Source organism: Anticarsia gemmatalis, chromosome 12, assembly GCF_050436995.1.
Source record: "Anticarsia gemmatalis isolate Benzon Research Colony breed Stoneville strain chromosome 12, ilAntGemm2 primary, whole genome shotgun sequence".
NCBI classification, from domain to species: domain Eukaryota; kingdom Metazoa; phylum Arthropoda; class Insecta; order Lepidoptera; family Erebidae; genus Anticarsia; species Anticarsia gemmatalis.
The window spans coordinates 13,234,961-13,248,895 of record NC_134756.1 but is presented as its reverse complement, the minus strand read 5'-3'; the positions used below and the strand labels follow the sequence as shown (position 1 = coordinate 13,248,895).

Genomic DNA, 13,935 nt, shown 5'->3' with positions numbered 1-13,935 from the left:
AATGTCAGCCGGGACCCACACGTGCCTTCGGAAAGACGCAGGAAGTCAATATGCATAAGATGGTCACCGAACAACCTCGGCAAGCGTAGCTTACCTTCAGTGATCGATCCGCGCGGCTGTTGTTAACTAAGCCCCCAGCTCCTCTTCCAAAAACACTGAAATACGTTTTTTTTTCATTTGCGAGACGCGACATCTCCGTCATTTCGATAGGAGACTATCGAAATGACGGAGATGTTGCTTCATGAAACCATCGAGATGTGTGTGTTTAACAACTAATTAAGGCATGCATTTTTCATCACGACTTTCTCCTACATCGATTGAACAAATGATGATTACTTCTAAAGCATATTAATACTCTTGGACACAGATCTCTCAAACTCGGTTATCTGTGCATATCTGTGCATACAGATAACCGAGTTTGAGCATTCGCTTCAAAAAGATTGAATAAGTGCTTATGTTTACTTAAGAATGTAAAAACGGTAACTGTAGTGTAGATCTATGCCTTCCTATCAGTCAGACTGAGGAAATGAAAGGGAAAGAGGATGTTGAAGTTCGAAGGCGACAGTTACGTCGGTGATAAGTTTAGTAGGTAATCCATAAACTCACGTATAATTGTGTTATTTTATGGAAATGCAAAATTCGGAACGAAAAAAAGGACGAAGGGAGACTCCGATCGCACATTAGAAAGTATACAATAAGGGTAGAGACACGCTAGCGCCGACCGGCACGCGATGCGATGTCATCAAAATTCATGTCAATGGTGGGTTCACACGAGGGGCCGACGCGAACGATCGATTCGACCGCGGCTTCCGTGCCTACCCCCGTGCTCGCACTGAGCCAGCACTGAGCCGCGCTCCGGCGGCGACCGGCACCGCGTCGGGTCCGCGTCGGGAGCGCGTTACGTAACGGCACGGCGGCGGTGCAACAGCCGGCGGTAGATCGGAGCGGCCACGCGGGACCAGGGCGCGTGCGCGGCGCATGCGCGGTGCGCGCGGCGCGCGTCGATGTGTCCGCGGCCGCCACTCGGCGCCGAGCGCGACCGCCGCGCCGCAGGTTCGAGCCGGCCGCTCAGCCCCGCACGGCCCCGCGCAGCGCCGCTCGCCAGCACGCAGCCCGCGCCCCGCGACGTGGCCGATGCGCTCGCGTATCGAGCGGTCGCTCGTCCGTCGAGCGCGTCTTGTCAAACTTTTATGTGAATGTATCGAGGCGATGCCGCCCCTGTGAGGCCCGCGATCCCGACGTCTATAGACAACGAGAGGTGCAGTGTTTCATCGCTATAGTTCTCACGTACCTACCGGTTACGGGTCGAAGTGTTCGGTCGTTAACCGACGTTGCGTAGATATTTCCACGATCCGTTTGAATGAATTTGGGATATCGGGAAATGTCAGTGCTCGCCCCCGTCTTACCTACCACCCGTGCGATATTTTCGTGCGGTTCGATTGTACCTACCTACTCTTTATTCCCGTATTAGTCGGTAACACTATAATCTCCAGAGTTCACGACCTTTTCGCCTACTGCCATTGGTTACAGATTTGTCAACATAAATATATTATGAATTTGGTGTACACGACGTTTGTTAGGGAGGAAGGCCTCTTCAATTAAACGACAATGACACTATTACAGTTCTTATTGACTTCAACAAATGCAAGTACAATACAATAATTCAAAATTAAATTTAATAATCTACGCTACAACCGTAGCTTAGTATGATCCATGGGCGAATGCATGCGTCGGCGACCGCTCGCCGTTCGCGTCGCCTCCCCCGCGCGTCTGTAGCCCCCCGTGCGAGCCTGCCCCGCGCGTCGCCTGCCCCGCGCGTCTGTAGCCCCCCGTGCACGCGTGAACATGCTCCCGACGTTGAAAGACTATCTTTCAACCAGCTCTTCTTCTTCAGCCGGCAGCCGGATAACGTAATGGATGGCACGGCGAATTGTTCCACGTGTCGTTAAAATGTCTACGACACGGCAGGTACTGTCTGCTCCACGGTGTAGACGTGTTATGCGGCCAAGCCGCCAGCGCTGAGGAGGCAAATTTTGCTCCTTCAGCAGCACCATGTCTCCAATTTTAGGGCCAATAGCGTTCTTCTGCCACTTGACACGCTGCTGAAGCTCTGCTATAAATTCCTTAGACCACCTTTTCCAGAAATCCAGTCTGAGTTTGCAGATGACATTGTAGTTCGGCCTGGTGTCTTCCGCTGCGAAAGAGGGCACCGTGGTCAGTGGCCGTCCAATAAGGAAGTGCCCGGGGGTTAAAGGGTTAAGGTCAAGAGGATCGGTAGATAAAGGAGAAAGAGGTCGGGAGTTTAAAATTGCTTCTATTTGTGTAAAAAGGGTCGACAGTTCCTCGAAAGTTAGAGAAGTATTTCCTACGGTTCTCTTTAAATGAAATTTGGCTGCCTTCACACCCGCCTCCCAGAGCCCTCCAAAATGAGGTGAATAAGCTGGACTAAACTTAAATTTTATGCCCTCCTGACTACTAAAATCAATGACTGAGTCACGACTGGAGCGAAGCACCTTACCCAGTTCATTGTTTGCCCCCACGAAGTTAGTGCCATTGTCACATCGTATCTCGTAGGGCTTACCTCGACGAGATATAAATCGTTTTAAACATAAAATAAATGCTGATGTAGTAAGATCGCTCACCAGCTCTAAGTGGACAGCTCTAGTACTTAAACAAACAAATAAACAAAGATAACATTTAGTTATACGATTACCTCTACCCTTTTTGCTAGATATTAGAAAAGGTCCGGCAAAGTCAGTACCAGTTGAGTGAAAAGGAAAAGTAGCCCTTAGCCTAGCCGCTGGTAAATTGCCCATTATAGGCTGTATAGTTTTACCACGAAATCTAGTACATATAGTGCATTGTTTATAAACCTTGCGTGCTAAGGCCCTCCCGCCTACTGGCCAGTACATTTCTCGCACCACAGACAGCAGCAGCTGCGGACCTGCATGAAATAAATGTTGATGTTCATTTTTCATCATTAGAAAGGTAAGTCTATGTTTAGAATCTAATATAATAGGATGTTTCTTGTTAAAATCAAAATCCGAATTGTCAAGACGACCTCCTACTCTTAATAAACCTTCAGAATCAATAAAAGGATTTAAATTAATTATTTTTGAATTTTTTGATAATCCCAAACCTTCTCTAAGCGATTTTAATTCTATCTCAAATGATTCCTGCTGACTTAATTTCAACAATACATGTTTTGAGTTATTCAACTCACAAGCCTGTAGTGAACCTGTTAATTTAGTAGTGTTCCTACAGTTATGTATGAATCGTAATACGTAGGCTATGGACCTAACTAAATGATTATACCTAGAGTGATTATTAAAATTTACTACCAAATTATGAGTTGAATCTATATGGACATGAACTTTTAGTTCTGGTAAGTCAACATTATTACAGGATTGCTGTGGCCAGGCAGCTGATCCCTCCTTTAAGAAGGAGGGTCCTTCCCACCACAAGGGTTCATCTTTCAGATGCTGAGGGTCTACTCCTCTAGAAGCGAGATCTGCAGGGTTGAGGTGAGTTGGAACATGCCTCCAAGAAAAACCTTGTGTTAGCTCATTAATCTCAATCACCCTATTAGCTACAAACGCTTTTAAAAGGCTAGGTTGAGCCGAAATCCAGCCTAAAACCACAGTCGAATCTGTCCAAATAATTTTCTGAGATATTTTATATTTAATAGATTGTAGTGCCTTTGTCGATAACTGAGCACCGAGTAGTGCTCCACACAATTCAAGGCGAGGAATAGTTAAAGATTTCAAAGGTGCTACCCTAGCTTTTGCAGCAAGCAATTTAACCGTTATAGAATTATCACTATGAATTGACCTTAAATAAACACAAGCTCCATATGCTTCTTGGGAAGCATCTACAAAACAATGTAATTCAATTGATATAGGAGAATCACACAATACATATCTTGGTATACTAATTTTTGAGAGATCATTTATATTCTCTGATATCTTTACCCATCTTTTCTCTATATGGGATGGCACAGGATCGTCCCAGCCTAACTTTTCATTCCACAATTGCTGTAAAATAATTTTTGCTTTAATTATACATGCACTTAACAGCCCTAATGGGTCAAATATTTTACAAGTTGATGACAGAATAGTACGCTTGGTAAGTTTTTTACTCCCATCCATATTTACAGTAAAATCTAATGTATCCATCTGAGGTGACCAATTGAGTCCTAAAACAGAAGAGTGTTTACTTAGATCAAGAGATTTAGAAGTAGTCTCCGTTTGTATTACTTCGGGACAATTTGTGCGTATCTTATGAAGAGGAAAACAAGCTGAGGATAAAACCCTACTGACCTCATCATATATTTTTGCAATATTTTCCTCTGTCTGACCGCCAGTGGTTAAATCGTCCATATAGACATCATGTTCTAAAATATCCGAAATTATAGGATTATCACATTCCTGAGCTAACTGAATAAGGCACCTAGTGCTCAAAAAAGGCGCAGATGCTGTCCCATAAGTCACAGTACTTAGCTGATAGACCCTAATTGGTTCAGAACTCTCATCTCGCCATAGAATTAGTTGTAAATGTCTCTGAGAGGGATCAATTTCTATTTGCCTATACATTTTTTGTATATCACCAGTTAGTACATACCTATAAGTTCTAAATCTTAATAGAATGGATAGCAAATCATCTTGTACCACTGGACCTACATACTGTATGTCATTCAATGATTTTCCTGAAGTTGTTTTGGCAGAGGCATCAAAAACTACACGTAATTTCGTTGTTTCACTTTGTTCTCTTAATACCGCATGATGTGGTAAGTAATATCCAAACACAGGACGCTTAACTTCCTGCAAATGACCTAAATTCTTATATTCTTTAATAAATTCAGTGTAATTTTGTTTAAGTTTATGATTATTACTGAATTTTTTCTCAAGATTAAGGAATCGTTTCCTAGCTAAATAATAAGAATCGCCTAAGGCCTCTTCAGGAATTTCTTTGAATGGCATTTTTACCGAAAATCTACCATTTGGAAGACGTTTCATATTTTCTAAAAAATGTTGTTCACATATTTTGTCTTGGGGCGAAGTGTTATCAGTGCAATTAATTTCTTCTACTTCCCAAAACCTTTTGAGATCATCGTGAATCTCTTTAGTAAAATTACATGTTAAGACTGTCTCATTACTATATTCATTTAATCGACCACTAATTAACCACCCAAAGTGGGAGTTTTGTAAAATGGGTTTATCGTTACCCAAAGATATACGTTTAGTGCCTACAATGTTCCAGAAAACATCTACACCTAATAACATATCTATATTTGATGGGCAATAAAATTTCGGATCAGCCAGTGCAATATTCTTAGGTAAATTTAAATCATAAATATTTACTGGTGCACTTGGTAATGCTCCTGTAATCTGTGGTACAATTATGCAATTAATATCTAAATTGAAAGAATTCAATCTTGACTTAATCTTTACATTACAGCGCTCTGATGCATTAAAACATACATTATTAATACCTGAAATCCTTAACGGTTCAGTGATTTTAACTAATAGCCCCAGCTTGTTTTTCAGATGCTCTGTAATAAAACAAGACTGGCTGCCTGTGTCTAACAGAGCCCTAACAAGGTAAGCTTGTTGAGTATTTTCATTTACTAGCTCTATTATAGCGGTACACAACAGCACCTGACTCATAGAGAGTGCAGATAATGACACAGGTAATTGTTTTTCAGTAGAACTAGAACCTTCCTCAGTGTTATTATAATTTTTTGCTTTATCTATATGTAATAAACTATTATGTTTTTGTTTACAAAACTTACATGAAAGTTTCAAACGACAACGAAAAGACCTATGACCCTCTTGGAGACAGTTAGAACACAACTTCAATCTAGCTGTTTCTTTAATCCTATCTTGTACATTCATAGCTTTAAATTTATTGCATTGGTGTATACGATGACCTTGCTCGCTACACAATAAACACAAATAATCACATAAGTTCTCAGCCGAGGAGACAAATGAATTAGACCTTACAAGTTGTTTATTTTTCCAATTGTTGGATTGACTACCTTTATTAAAATTACTCTTATCACTATTACTTTGTTGTGATGTGACTGCTGTAGTTTCTAGTACATCAGCACGGTTACGAATGAAACTAAAAAACTCATTTAGGGTAGGTAACTTAGGTAAAGTTTTCTTAAATTCCTCCCACTTTTCACCTGTTTTGGTATCTAACTTGCCAGTAATTTGAAATATTAATAATGCGTCCCAATGACTAGTTGGCAAACCTAGAGTGTTGAGCGCTCTTAAATTTTTTGAAACAATGTCTACTAACTTTCTAAGATCTCTGAACGATTCTCTTTTTAAAGTTTCAATATTACATAACGCTTGAAGATGATTGTTTATAAGAATTGTTTCATTATTATATCTGTCACAAAGTAAATCCCATGCTACTTGATAGTTTGCAGAGGTAAATTCTAAAGATCTAATGACTTCAATGGCACCACCCTCCAGTGAGGATCTCAGATAATGAAATTTATTGATATTTGGTATAGCATTGTTTTGATGAATCAATGATTGAAAAGTGTCCCTGAACTCTAGCCATTTTAAGTAATTTCCATTGAACAGTGGTAATTTAATTGTCGGCAATTTTATTGAGTTTAAACCATGTTGAGATAGGCAAGTTGCCTGGGAGCACTTTTGGCTACAAGCATCATTAAATTTGTCTTTATCGACGCCTTGTTTGTCTAGAATGTCCTCAATAATTGACATGACAGAAATAAATTTAGATTCTATAGAATCCCTTAGAGATATTTGATCATTTATATCGGATTCATCACAACTGTTTTCTATTAACGTTTGAATTTGATCGAACTGCCTGAATAGTTCTTGACAGTTATCTAACCGTTTACTTAATTCTTTTATGTTAACACTACTTAGAGCACTATCTGACTTTTGAATTTCCTGTATATAATCACATAATTTAGTTAAACGTCCTCTAATATTCCCTCGTTTTCTAATAAGTTCACTTAACTCACTTTTGCATTCCGTATCTGTCATTTTAAATACACAATATCTGAGACAAAACAAACAATGAAATAGGTAATGATTTGTGCATCAAACCAAAACTCCAGGCGTGGCTGCAGCCACGTGGTGACACGGCGCCGCCGCCCGCCGTGCGCACGATGCACGACAAGATGGCCGCCCTGCTACTCTCGCGACGCCCGCGCGGCACGAGGCGTGATGTCTTTGGAGGGACCCGGGAGGGAGCGCGTAGGTACAGCCGACGATTCCTGAAAGCGTTCGGCAAATCGATTTGAAGCGGATGCAGTGCAAGGCTTGAAGCGGTGCAACAGTTTTTATATAAACACTGAATAGGGACCTAAATATTAGTACATACAGGAAAGCAGTCGAAAAAGCCAACTAACAGAATAGAAAATAGAAAAGGCGTAACCTGTTAACACAATACCTAAACCTTACTTAGGTATATGGCTTATGTATAGGCACCAAATAATATAATACAGCCTAGGTAAACTGAATTACCTAGAAAAAAATAACACACGTATATAGACGTATTTAAAATAGGTAAACTGAATCACCTTACGTAAACTGAATCACCAGATAAAATAGCATGAATCTGCCAAATGCGGTTAAAATAGTAACCAAGCTATACCCGAGGAAGCAGGCAAACCCTTAGTACACAAATATAGGCAGAAATCGGGAACGGAAAGTGATAGGAACGAGCAATACTTCCCTAGGACAAACCACGTGCCGCGGTGCCCACTATAGGTGATAGCAGCCTCCTCTGGTCCCGCTTCCAGCAATTTCGCCGTCGTGTAGTACTAGGTGGTCTCGATGGCGCGGCGCCGCGGCGTGGCGTACCGCGTGGGTGACTCTCGAAAATGGCCACGCTCTGGCCCTTCGCTTCCTTGCAGCTTCTTACTTAGTACACGGTCGCCAAATGTTAGGGAGGAAGGCCTCTTCAATTAAACGACAATGACACTATTACAGTTCTTATTGACTTCAACAAATGCAAGTACAATACAATAATTCAAAATTAAATTTAATAATCTACGCTACAACCGTAGCTTAGTATGATCCATGGGCGAATGCATGCGTCGGCGACCGCTCGCCGTTCGCGTCGCCTCCCCCGCGCGTCTGTAGCCCCCCGTGCGAGCCTGCCCCGCGCGTCGCCTGCCCCGCGCGTCTGTAGCCCCCCGTGCACGCGTGAACAACGTTTATTCAAGTACTTAGTGGCATTTACTTTAATTTATCGTCGAGACCGCGGTAGATACCACGGACGGATTGTAAGTCGAATAGAACAAGGCACGAACGAGGACGGCGACCTGTAGACGATGTAATGTGCCCCGGTAACGTGCACGTTTCGGTTGCAGCGGAGGGCGGTGATGCGGCAGCAGCATCAGTAGGCGAGCAGTAGTGCGGCGCGGCGCAGCGGGGGCCGCGGCGGATGGCGGCCAGCGGCGCGCCCGTGCGCCAGCTGCGCCGCGGGCCCGCGCCCATCGCCTCCTTCGACCACGACGTCTCTGACGAGGTGAGACCAGTACGTATCCTAACCTTCTTCTATGCGCTTCTTCTCTCGCTTCGACGTCGCACGGAACGACGAGTCGATCACGCCTCACTTCACATCACATCGCATTTACAGTCGAGCCCCGAGACGAAGCAGAGCTTCCGGCTGCCGGAGATCCGGGAGGACCCGGCGTGCTCGACGTCGCTGGCGCCGCCCGAGCAGCGCGCCCGCTCGCACTCCACGCCGGCCGCGGGCGCGCTGGGCGCGGGGGCGCCGCGCATCGACATCTCGCGCGCCTCGTCCTCCAGCCACCACGACTCGCGCGACTCGTCGCCGGAGCTGGCCCTGTTCGCGGGCGGCGGCGACGACTCCCGCGCGCGCCTCGAGCTCGGCTTCCGCGAGGACGGCGCGCTGGAGCTGCGCTCGTCCACGGAGGAGCTCGCCTTCCTCGAGGGCGCGCCGGGCGAGCCGCGGCCCGCCGCGCCGCCGCCGCCCGCCTCCCGCCGCCACTCGCGCAAGGACAGCCAGGGCTCGGAGGCGGCGCTGCTGGCCGTGTCGGGCCGCACGAGCCGCCTGTCCAGCGTGGGCTCGCAGTGCTCGGCGCACTCCGCTCTGTCCGCCTTCAGCCACGCCAGCCGCGTGTCGCGCCTGTCCGTCGTGTCGGGCGTGTCGCGCTCGCCCTCCCCGCACAGGATGCTACTGGAGACGTCCTTCTGCGGCCCGAAACCCATCGAGACCGACCCGGAGATCTGCGCGGCGGCCGTGGAGGAGCGTCTTCTCGAGATCGCGAAACTGAGCGCGAGTTCGCCTCCCGGCGCTCCGCCGGCGCCGGTAGACGCACGCGACCGCCGCGAGGTGCGGACGGAGGCCACCGTGGAGCGAGCGTCGCGGCCGCCCCCACCGTCCCCGCAGCCCGCGCCCGCTCCGCCGCCGCCCGTCACCCCGGCGGAGCCGTCGCCTTCTCCTGTTCCCGCACCGCCGCCCGCTACGGTCCCCACTGTAGTCACACCGGTCGCACCGGACGACGACAAACTACAAAAGGAGACACAGAATCGAGCCCGAGCGCAGGAGAGACGGGCGAGGCCCCGAGTTCGCCGAGAACCTTCCGAACCCGAAGTGTACAAGACTGGAAACCGCACTAAAGATATCATTCGAATTAAACTTAAACCGGATGACGAGTATGAGGAAACCGAAGAGGAAGCGTCCACGAGCGGACGAAAACCTACCGCCTCTGATGTCAGCGAGGAAATCGCTCGGAAGCCTGTGACACTGGAGCTGACGGGGCACAGCGAGCGTGCAGTGCGCCCCACAGAGCTGGTGGGTCGCGTGGAGCCGGCGCCGGTCAGCCCGGCGGCGCGGAGCCGCGCGCCTCGGGACAGCCGCACGCCCTCGCCGGCCGGGGTGCCCGTGTCCCGCAAATCATCCTTCTGTTCCCTATTTAAATCACGCGAAACAATCGCATCTCCGGACTCACCATCAGACGCGCTCCGCCGAAAGAGAAGTCTCACAGAGGGTCGATCGCGAAGTAAGAGTCGAGACCGATCAGCGACTCCATCGTCCGCAGGCAAGATACGAGGATCGGTGTTGTCCTTATTCCGGACGCCCCGAAAAAGTGGCACGTCCCCGTCACCCGGCTCGCGCGAGGGTTCTCCGGTAGTTCAGCAGCAGCGGGCCATCGTGACTACTCCACAACCGGCGGCCACGCAGCGCCGCGGAGAAAAACTTAAGTACTACGAAGACACGAGGGACGGAATTATCCACATTCCTCTGAGAACACCGCCGGACGAGCGGCCTGGCTCCAGCGGCGCGCGGAGGGAGCCGGAGCCGGAGCGGACCGCCGCGGACGTCACGACGCACCGGGAGCCACCGCGTCCCGCCTCCGCGCCGCAGACTCGCGTACCACCTGACCGCGAGTTCGTTCAATCCACCTCTCAGAAGCCCGTCCACCGAACCGTTCTTCCCGACGGCAGTATTATCATCCCGCTCCGATCGCCCACAGAACACGCGCCCCAAGACCGCGCGCCGAGCACACCGGCGAGCGGCGCGGTCACGCCCGCCGCTTCGCGACCTATCGATGCGGAGCCCGAGCGGCGATCGCCGAGCGCCGGCAGTGCAAGCGCGGGAAGCGCGGGCGGCGTCCCCACGCCGAGCGCTCGTCCCGCAGACTGCACCCCGGAGGCGGCCCCCAGCATCGAGCAGGTCGAGCCCGCGCCTACCGTCGACGATACGCGACGGAGACGAAAAGAGAGAATCATATTCACGACCCACGTAGGCAGCCGCGAACAAGTGTTCAGTACTCAATTTAGCATAACGAAGACGCCTAGCGTCACGAGTGAAATATCTGGCTCGTTTCCGAGCTTCGTCGACCCCGACGAGTTTCGAAGTTCGACGACGCGAGAAGTAGCCGCCGTCGGCGGCTCTCCTCCGGCGCTCGAGCGAGAGATCGGCGTGCCCGTTCCCGTGGAGACGGGCGCCGCCGCCACGCCGCCGTCGCCGCAGGACGGGGTGCGCGATTCGTCGGAGTCGGAACCGAGCTCCGAGTCGGCGCCACCCCGCGGCGGCAACGACGTGGAGCGGCGCGGCCTGGTGGTGCAGGAGTCGTTCGAGGAGGAGCTGCCGTACGTGCCCACTACGCTGCCGCAGGAGCGCTCTGTGGCGCTGCCCATGGTGCCGGTGCGCGAGCGCGGCGGCGTGCTGGTGACGGGCGTGGAGCGGCCGCGCGCCACCGTGCCCGCGCCGCCGCCGCCCGGGCCCGCCGCGCTGGCGCCGCGCGTGTCGCGCCCCGCCTCGGCGCCCGGCCCGGCGCCGGCGCCGCCCGACCGCCTGCGCATCCGGTTGCCGCGGCGCCCGAGGACGTCTTCCGTGGCCGCGGCGCCGGCCCCCCGCACCGACCGCGTCCGCACCCGCAGTGGAGGAGACGGTAATATTGAAAATTAGCAACGTATCTGTAATCGTTATATCGGTTAAATTTTGTATGAGATATTTAAAATTCACGACGTCTTCGAGTTTCCACTAGAGGCGATATCCATATACGCACTTACATATTACGTTATAACTAAAGAATTTCGTATGAAGGCGGTAGACGTTATAAGACGGTCGGAACGTAAGAAAAGTTGATCTCGCATCACGCACAGGTACAGAAACCCGGCCGAAGACGGAATGGATAGATTTCGAGGAGGTGCCGGAGAGACGCAAGCAACCGAAACGCATCCAGACGCTGCCGGCGGCGGCGGCGGGCGGCGCGGCGCCGGGCGTGGTGTTCAGCTACGTGGAGCCCGAGCACTGCCGCTGCGAGTGCCACGCGGCGCCGCGCGACGACGAGCTGCCGCTGCTGCAGGCCGAGGCCGCAGAGCCCGGCACGCCGGCCGAGCCCGCCGCGCCCGCCACGCCCAGGTGACCGCCCGCGCCCGAGCCCGCCGCGCCTGCCGAGTCCCTACTAACGCTCGTGTGTCGCAGCTCTGCGGAGGGCGGCGCGCGGCCGGTCTGCTTCGCCGCCGAGCTGGAGCTGCACGCGGAGCCGCGCGGCGCCCGCGCCCGCCCCGCGCTCGTTCCGCAGGAGCCGCGGCCGCACTGACCCGCGCCGCGCCCGCACCGCACGCGCACTTTACGAGTTTAACGTTTTATAAATTATATTCTCTACTGACAGGGGGGAGATGTTATCATTTTTGAGATGTAAATTTACCCGGTTCATTAGATATATGATATGTATATTTATAGCGTCGTTTATATTTCTCCTATTAGCCACCGTTGATCTTTGCATTTTTGATGTTTATTGAACTGTTCGAATGTAACTTGTGATTTTTACGAGGTAGGTGAATGTTTTGTGTACGATAGTGTGGTAGTCGCGTCGCGTCGCGTCACGTGCACGCTGCCTTATGTCTGTGACGGGCCTGTGCTCCGTGAGCCCACGAGCTCGTGTGTCATGTTCACCGGTGACTGAATCACCCGCCACTACTCACCACACTCACCGCAGTCACCACACTCACCACACTCACCACAACTACACATCACTCTTATTTTTTATACAATGTACCTTCTTATTGGGACAAGTACAGCGGTCTTTGTCGACGCGTGCTCATACTGCTCATCAATCCTCACACGGTAACTTCATGAAATTTTCGGTAGATACCTAATGCAGTCAATCTATTTCAGATAAATAAAATATAAAGTAATCCTACCTTACTTACTAACCTTAACTAACCGAGTCTTTTAGATTCGTAATATTGATGGTGATTTGTGCACAACAATTCAATAGATATTATGATTAAACCGTTAATGTAATAGATGTTTACTGTTTCACTTTGGCCGCCTCGCAGGATCTTCTTTGCTACAGAATGGCCGATTATGGTATTTTTAATCGTATAAAGAATCAGATTAGAATATTATGAGAGCCAAATGTATAAAGTAGAGTTGGATTGTTAATCTGTCCTTTGAAGCGGCGAGGAATGCGCTCTACGTCGATCAGTAGATAGATATCAGGTGAGGCGATAACGCACTTAGAACGTGAATCTCTTCGCTGCTTCAAAGGATTTTCATTGTTAAGATCTTTAAAAGTCTATTAAATGTGTGGCTACTCAAAAATCTCGTTAAACATGTTACATTTTAGGTTATAAAATAAAAGCTAGTATGAACCTATAACTCTCAAGATAAAGTAGTGTACCTACAGGACCTGAAAGCCAAACCAGAACTCAGTAGACACTACACATGTAACTATGCATAATCATAAACTGAAACGCAACCAAAGCAAAGATTGCTACGCTCTATCAAATGCAGGTTTCTGAGTGGCCATTGAAGAATGCAATAAGAATGTTGTGTTGTCAATGATGTGATATTGTATGAGCGACCGAGGCGAACGAGGTGGCGCTGTGCGGTGCTGCGGAGTAGCGAGTGTAGGCCTCGTACAGTCGCCGCCGTATATCGTAGAGTAGCGTAAGCGTTGTCTAGTGTCGGTACTCGCCTACTTCGTCTAACTGCGGCAACTCAGTGGTAGACTAGATGCTAGTCTGTGCAGTGCAGCTCAGCGCTCAGAGCGTTCACGCGCAACAACTAAATGCATTTAAACTATTATTATTGTGTACTTATACTTACATCTTAACGTTTTCACTTGTATCCTTTGAATGTAACGCCACAGTCGTTCAACTATCCTACCTGCTTCACTTACTTCTTTGTACTTATCTACCTGCGTCGTTTTGCTCGCAACTTTTACTTTAGCGATTCTATTGTAACGTTATATAGTTGATTTCAAGTAACGCAATAATATTTAAGAAATGTATGTAATAATGTTAAACAAAAATCTATCAGTTAGGCAAAAGTCTGAGACGTGAAAAATATGAATTTTGCTTTCCATTTACTGTGTTTTATTTGAAACATTTCCCTCATCATTGAAAATCATAAAGCCGGGTATGTAGGTATACAATATCTTACTGGTGGATGTTTTTT

General features: G+C 48.9%; 1 protein-coding gene across 3 annotated transcripts; it reads left to right on the top strand.

Moving 5' to 3' along the window:
* The first annotated feature begins 653 nt into the window (after window positions 1–653).
* Window positions 654–13,842, top strand: LOC142976991 (uncharacterized). 3 transcript variants are annotated; one of them, XM_076120645.1, is made up of 5 exons: window positions 654–1,258; window positions 8,363–8,520; window positions 8,632–11,416; window positions 11,631–11,889; window positions 11,953–13,842. In XM_076120645.1, the coding sequence occupies exons 2-5, from the start codon at window positions 8,437–8,439 to the stop codon at window positions 12,068–12,070; spliced, it is 3,246 nt and encodes a 1,081-aa protein (XP_075976760.1). In that variant the 5' UTR covers window positions 654–1,258; window positions 8,363–8,436; the 3' UTR covers window positions 12,071–13,842. The 3 variants fall into 3 exon arrangements, with proteins under 3 accessions (XP_075976760.1, XP_075976758.1, XP_075976759.1); XM_076120643.1 differs by having other exon boundaries at window positions 655–1,258; window positions 8,363–8,529; XM_076120644.1 differs by having other exon boundaries at window positions 656–1,258; window positions 8,363–8,529; window positions 11,637–11,889.
* Window positions 13,843–13,935: the final 93 nt, after the last annotated feature.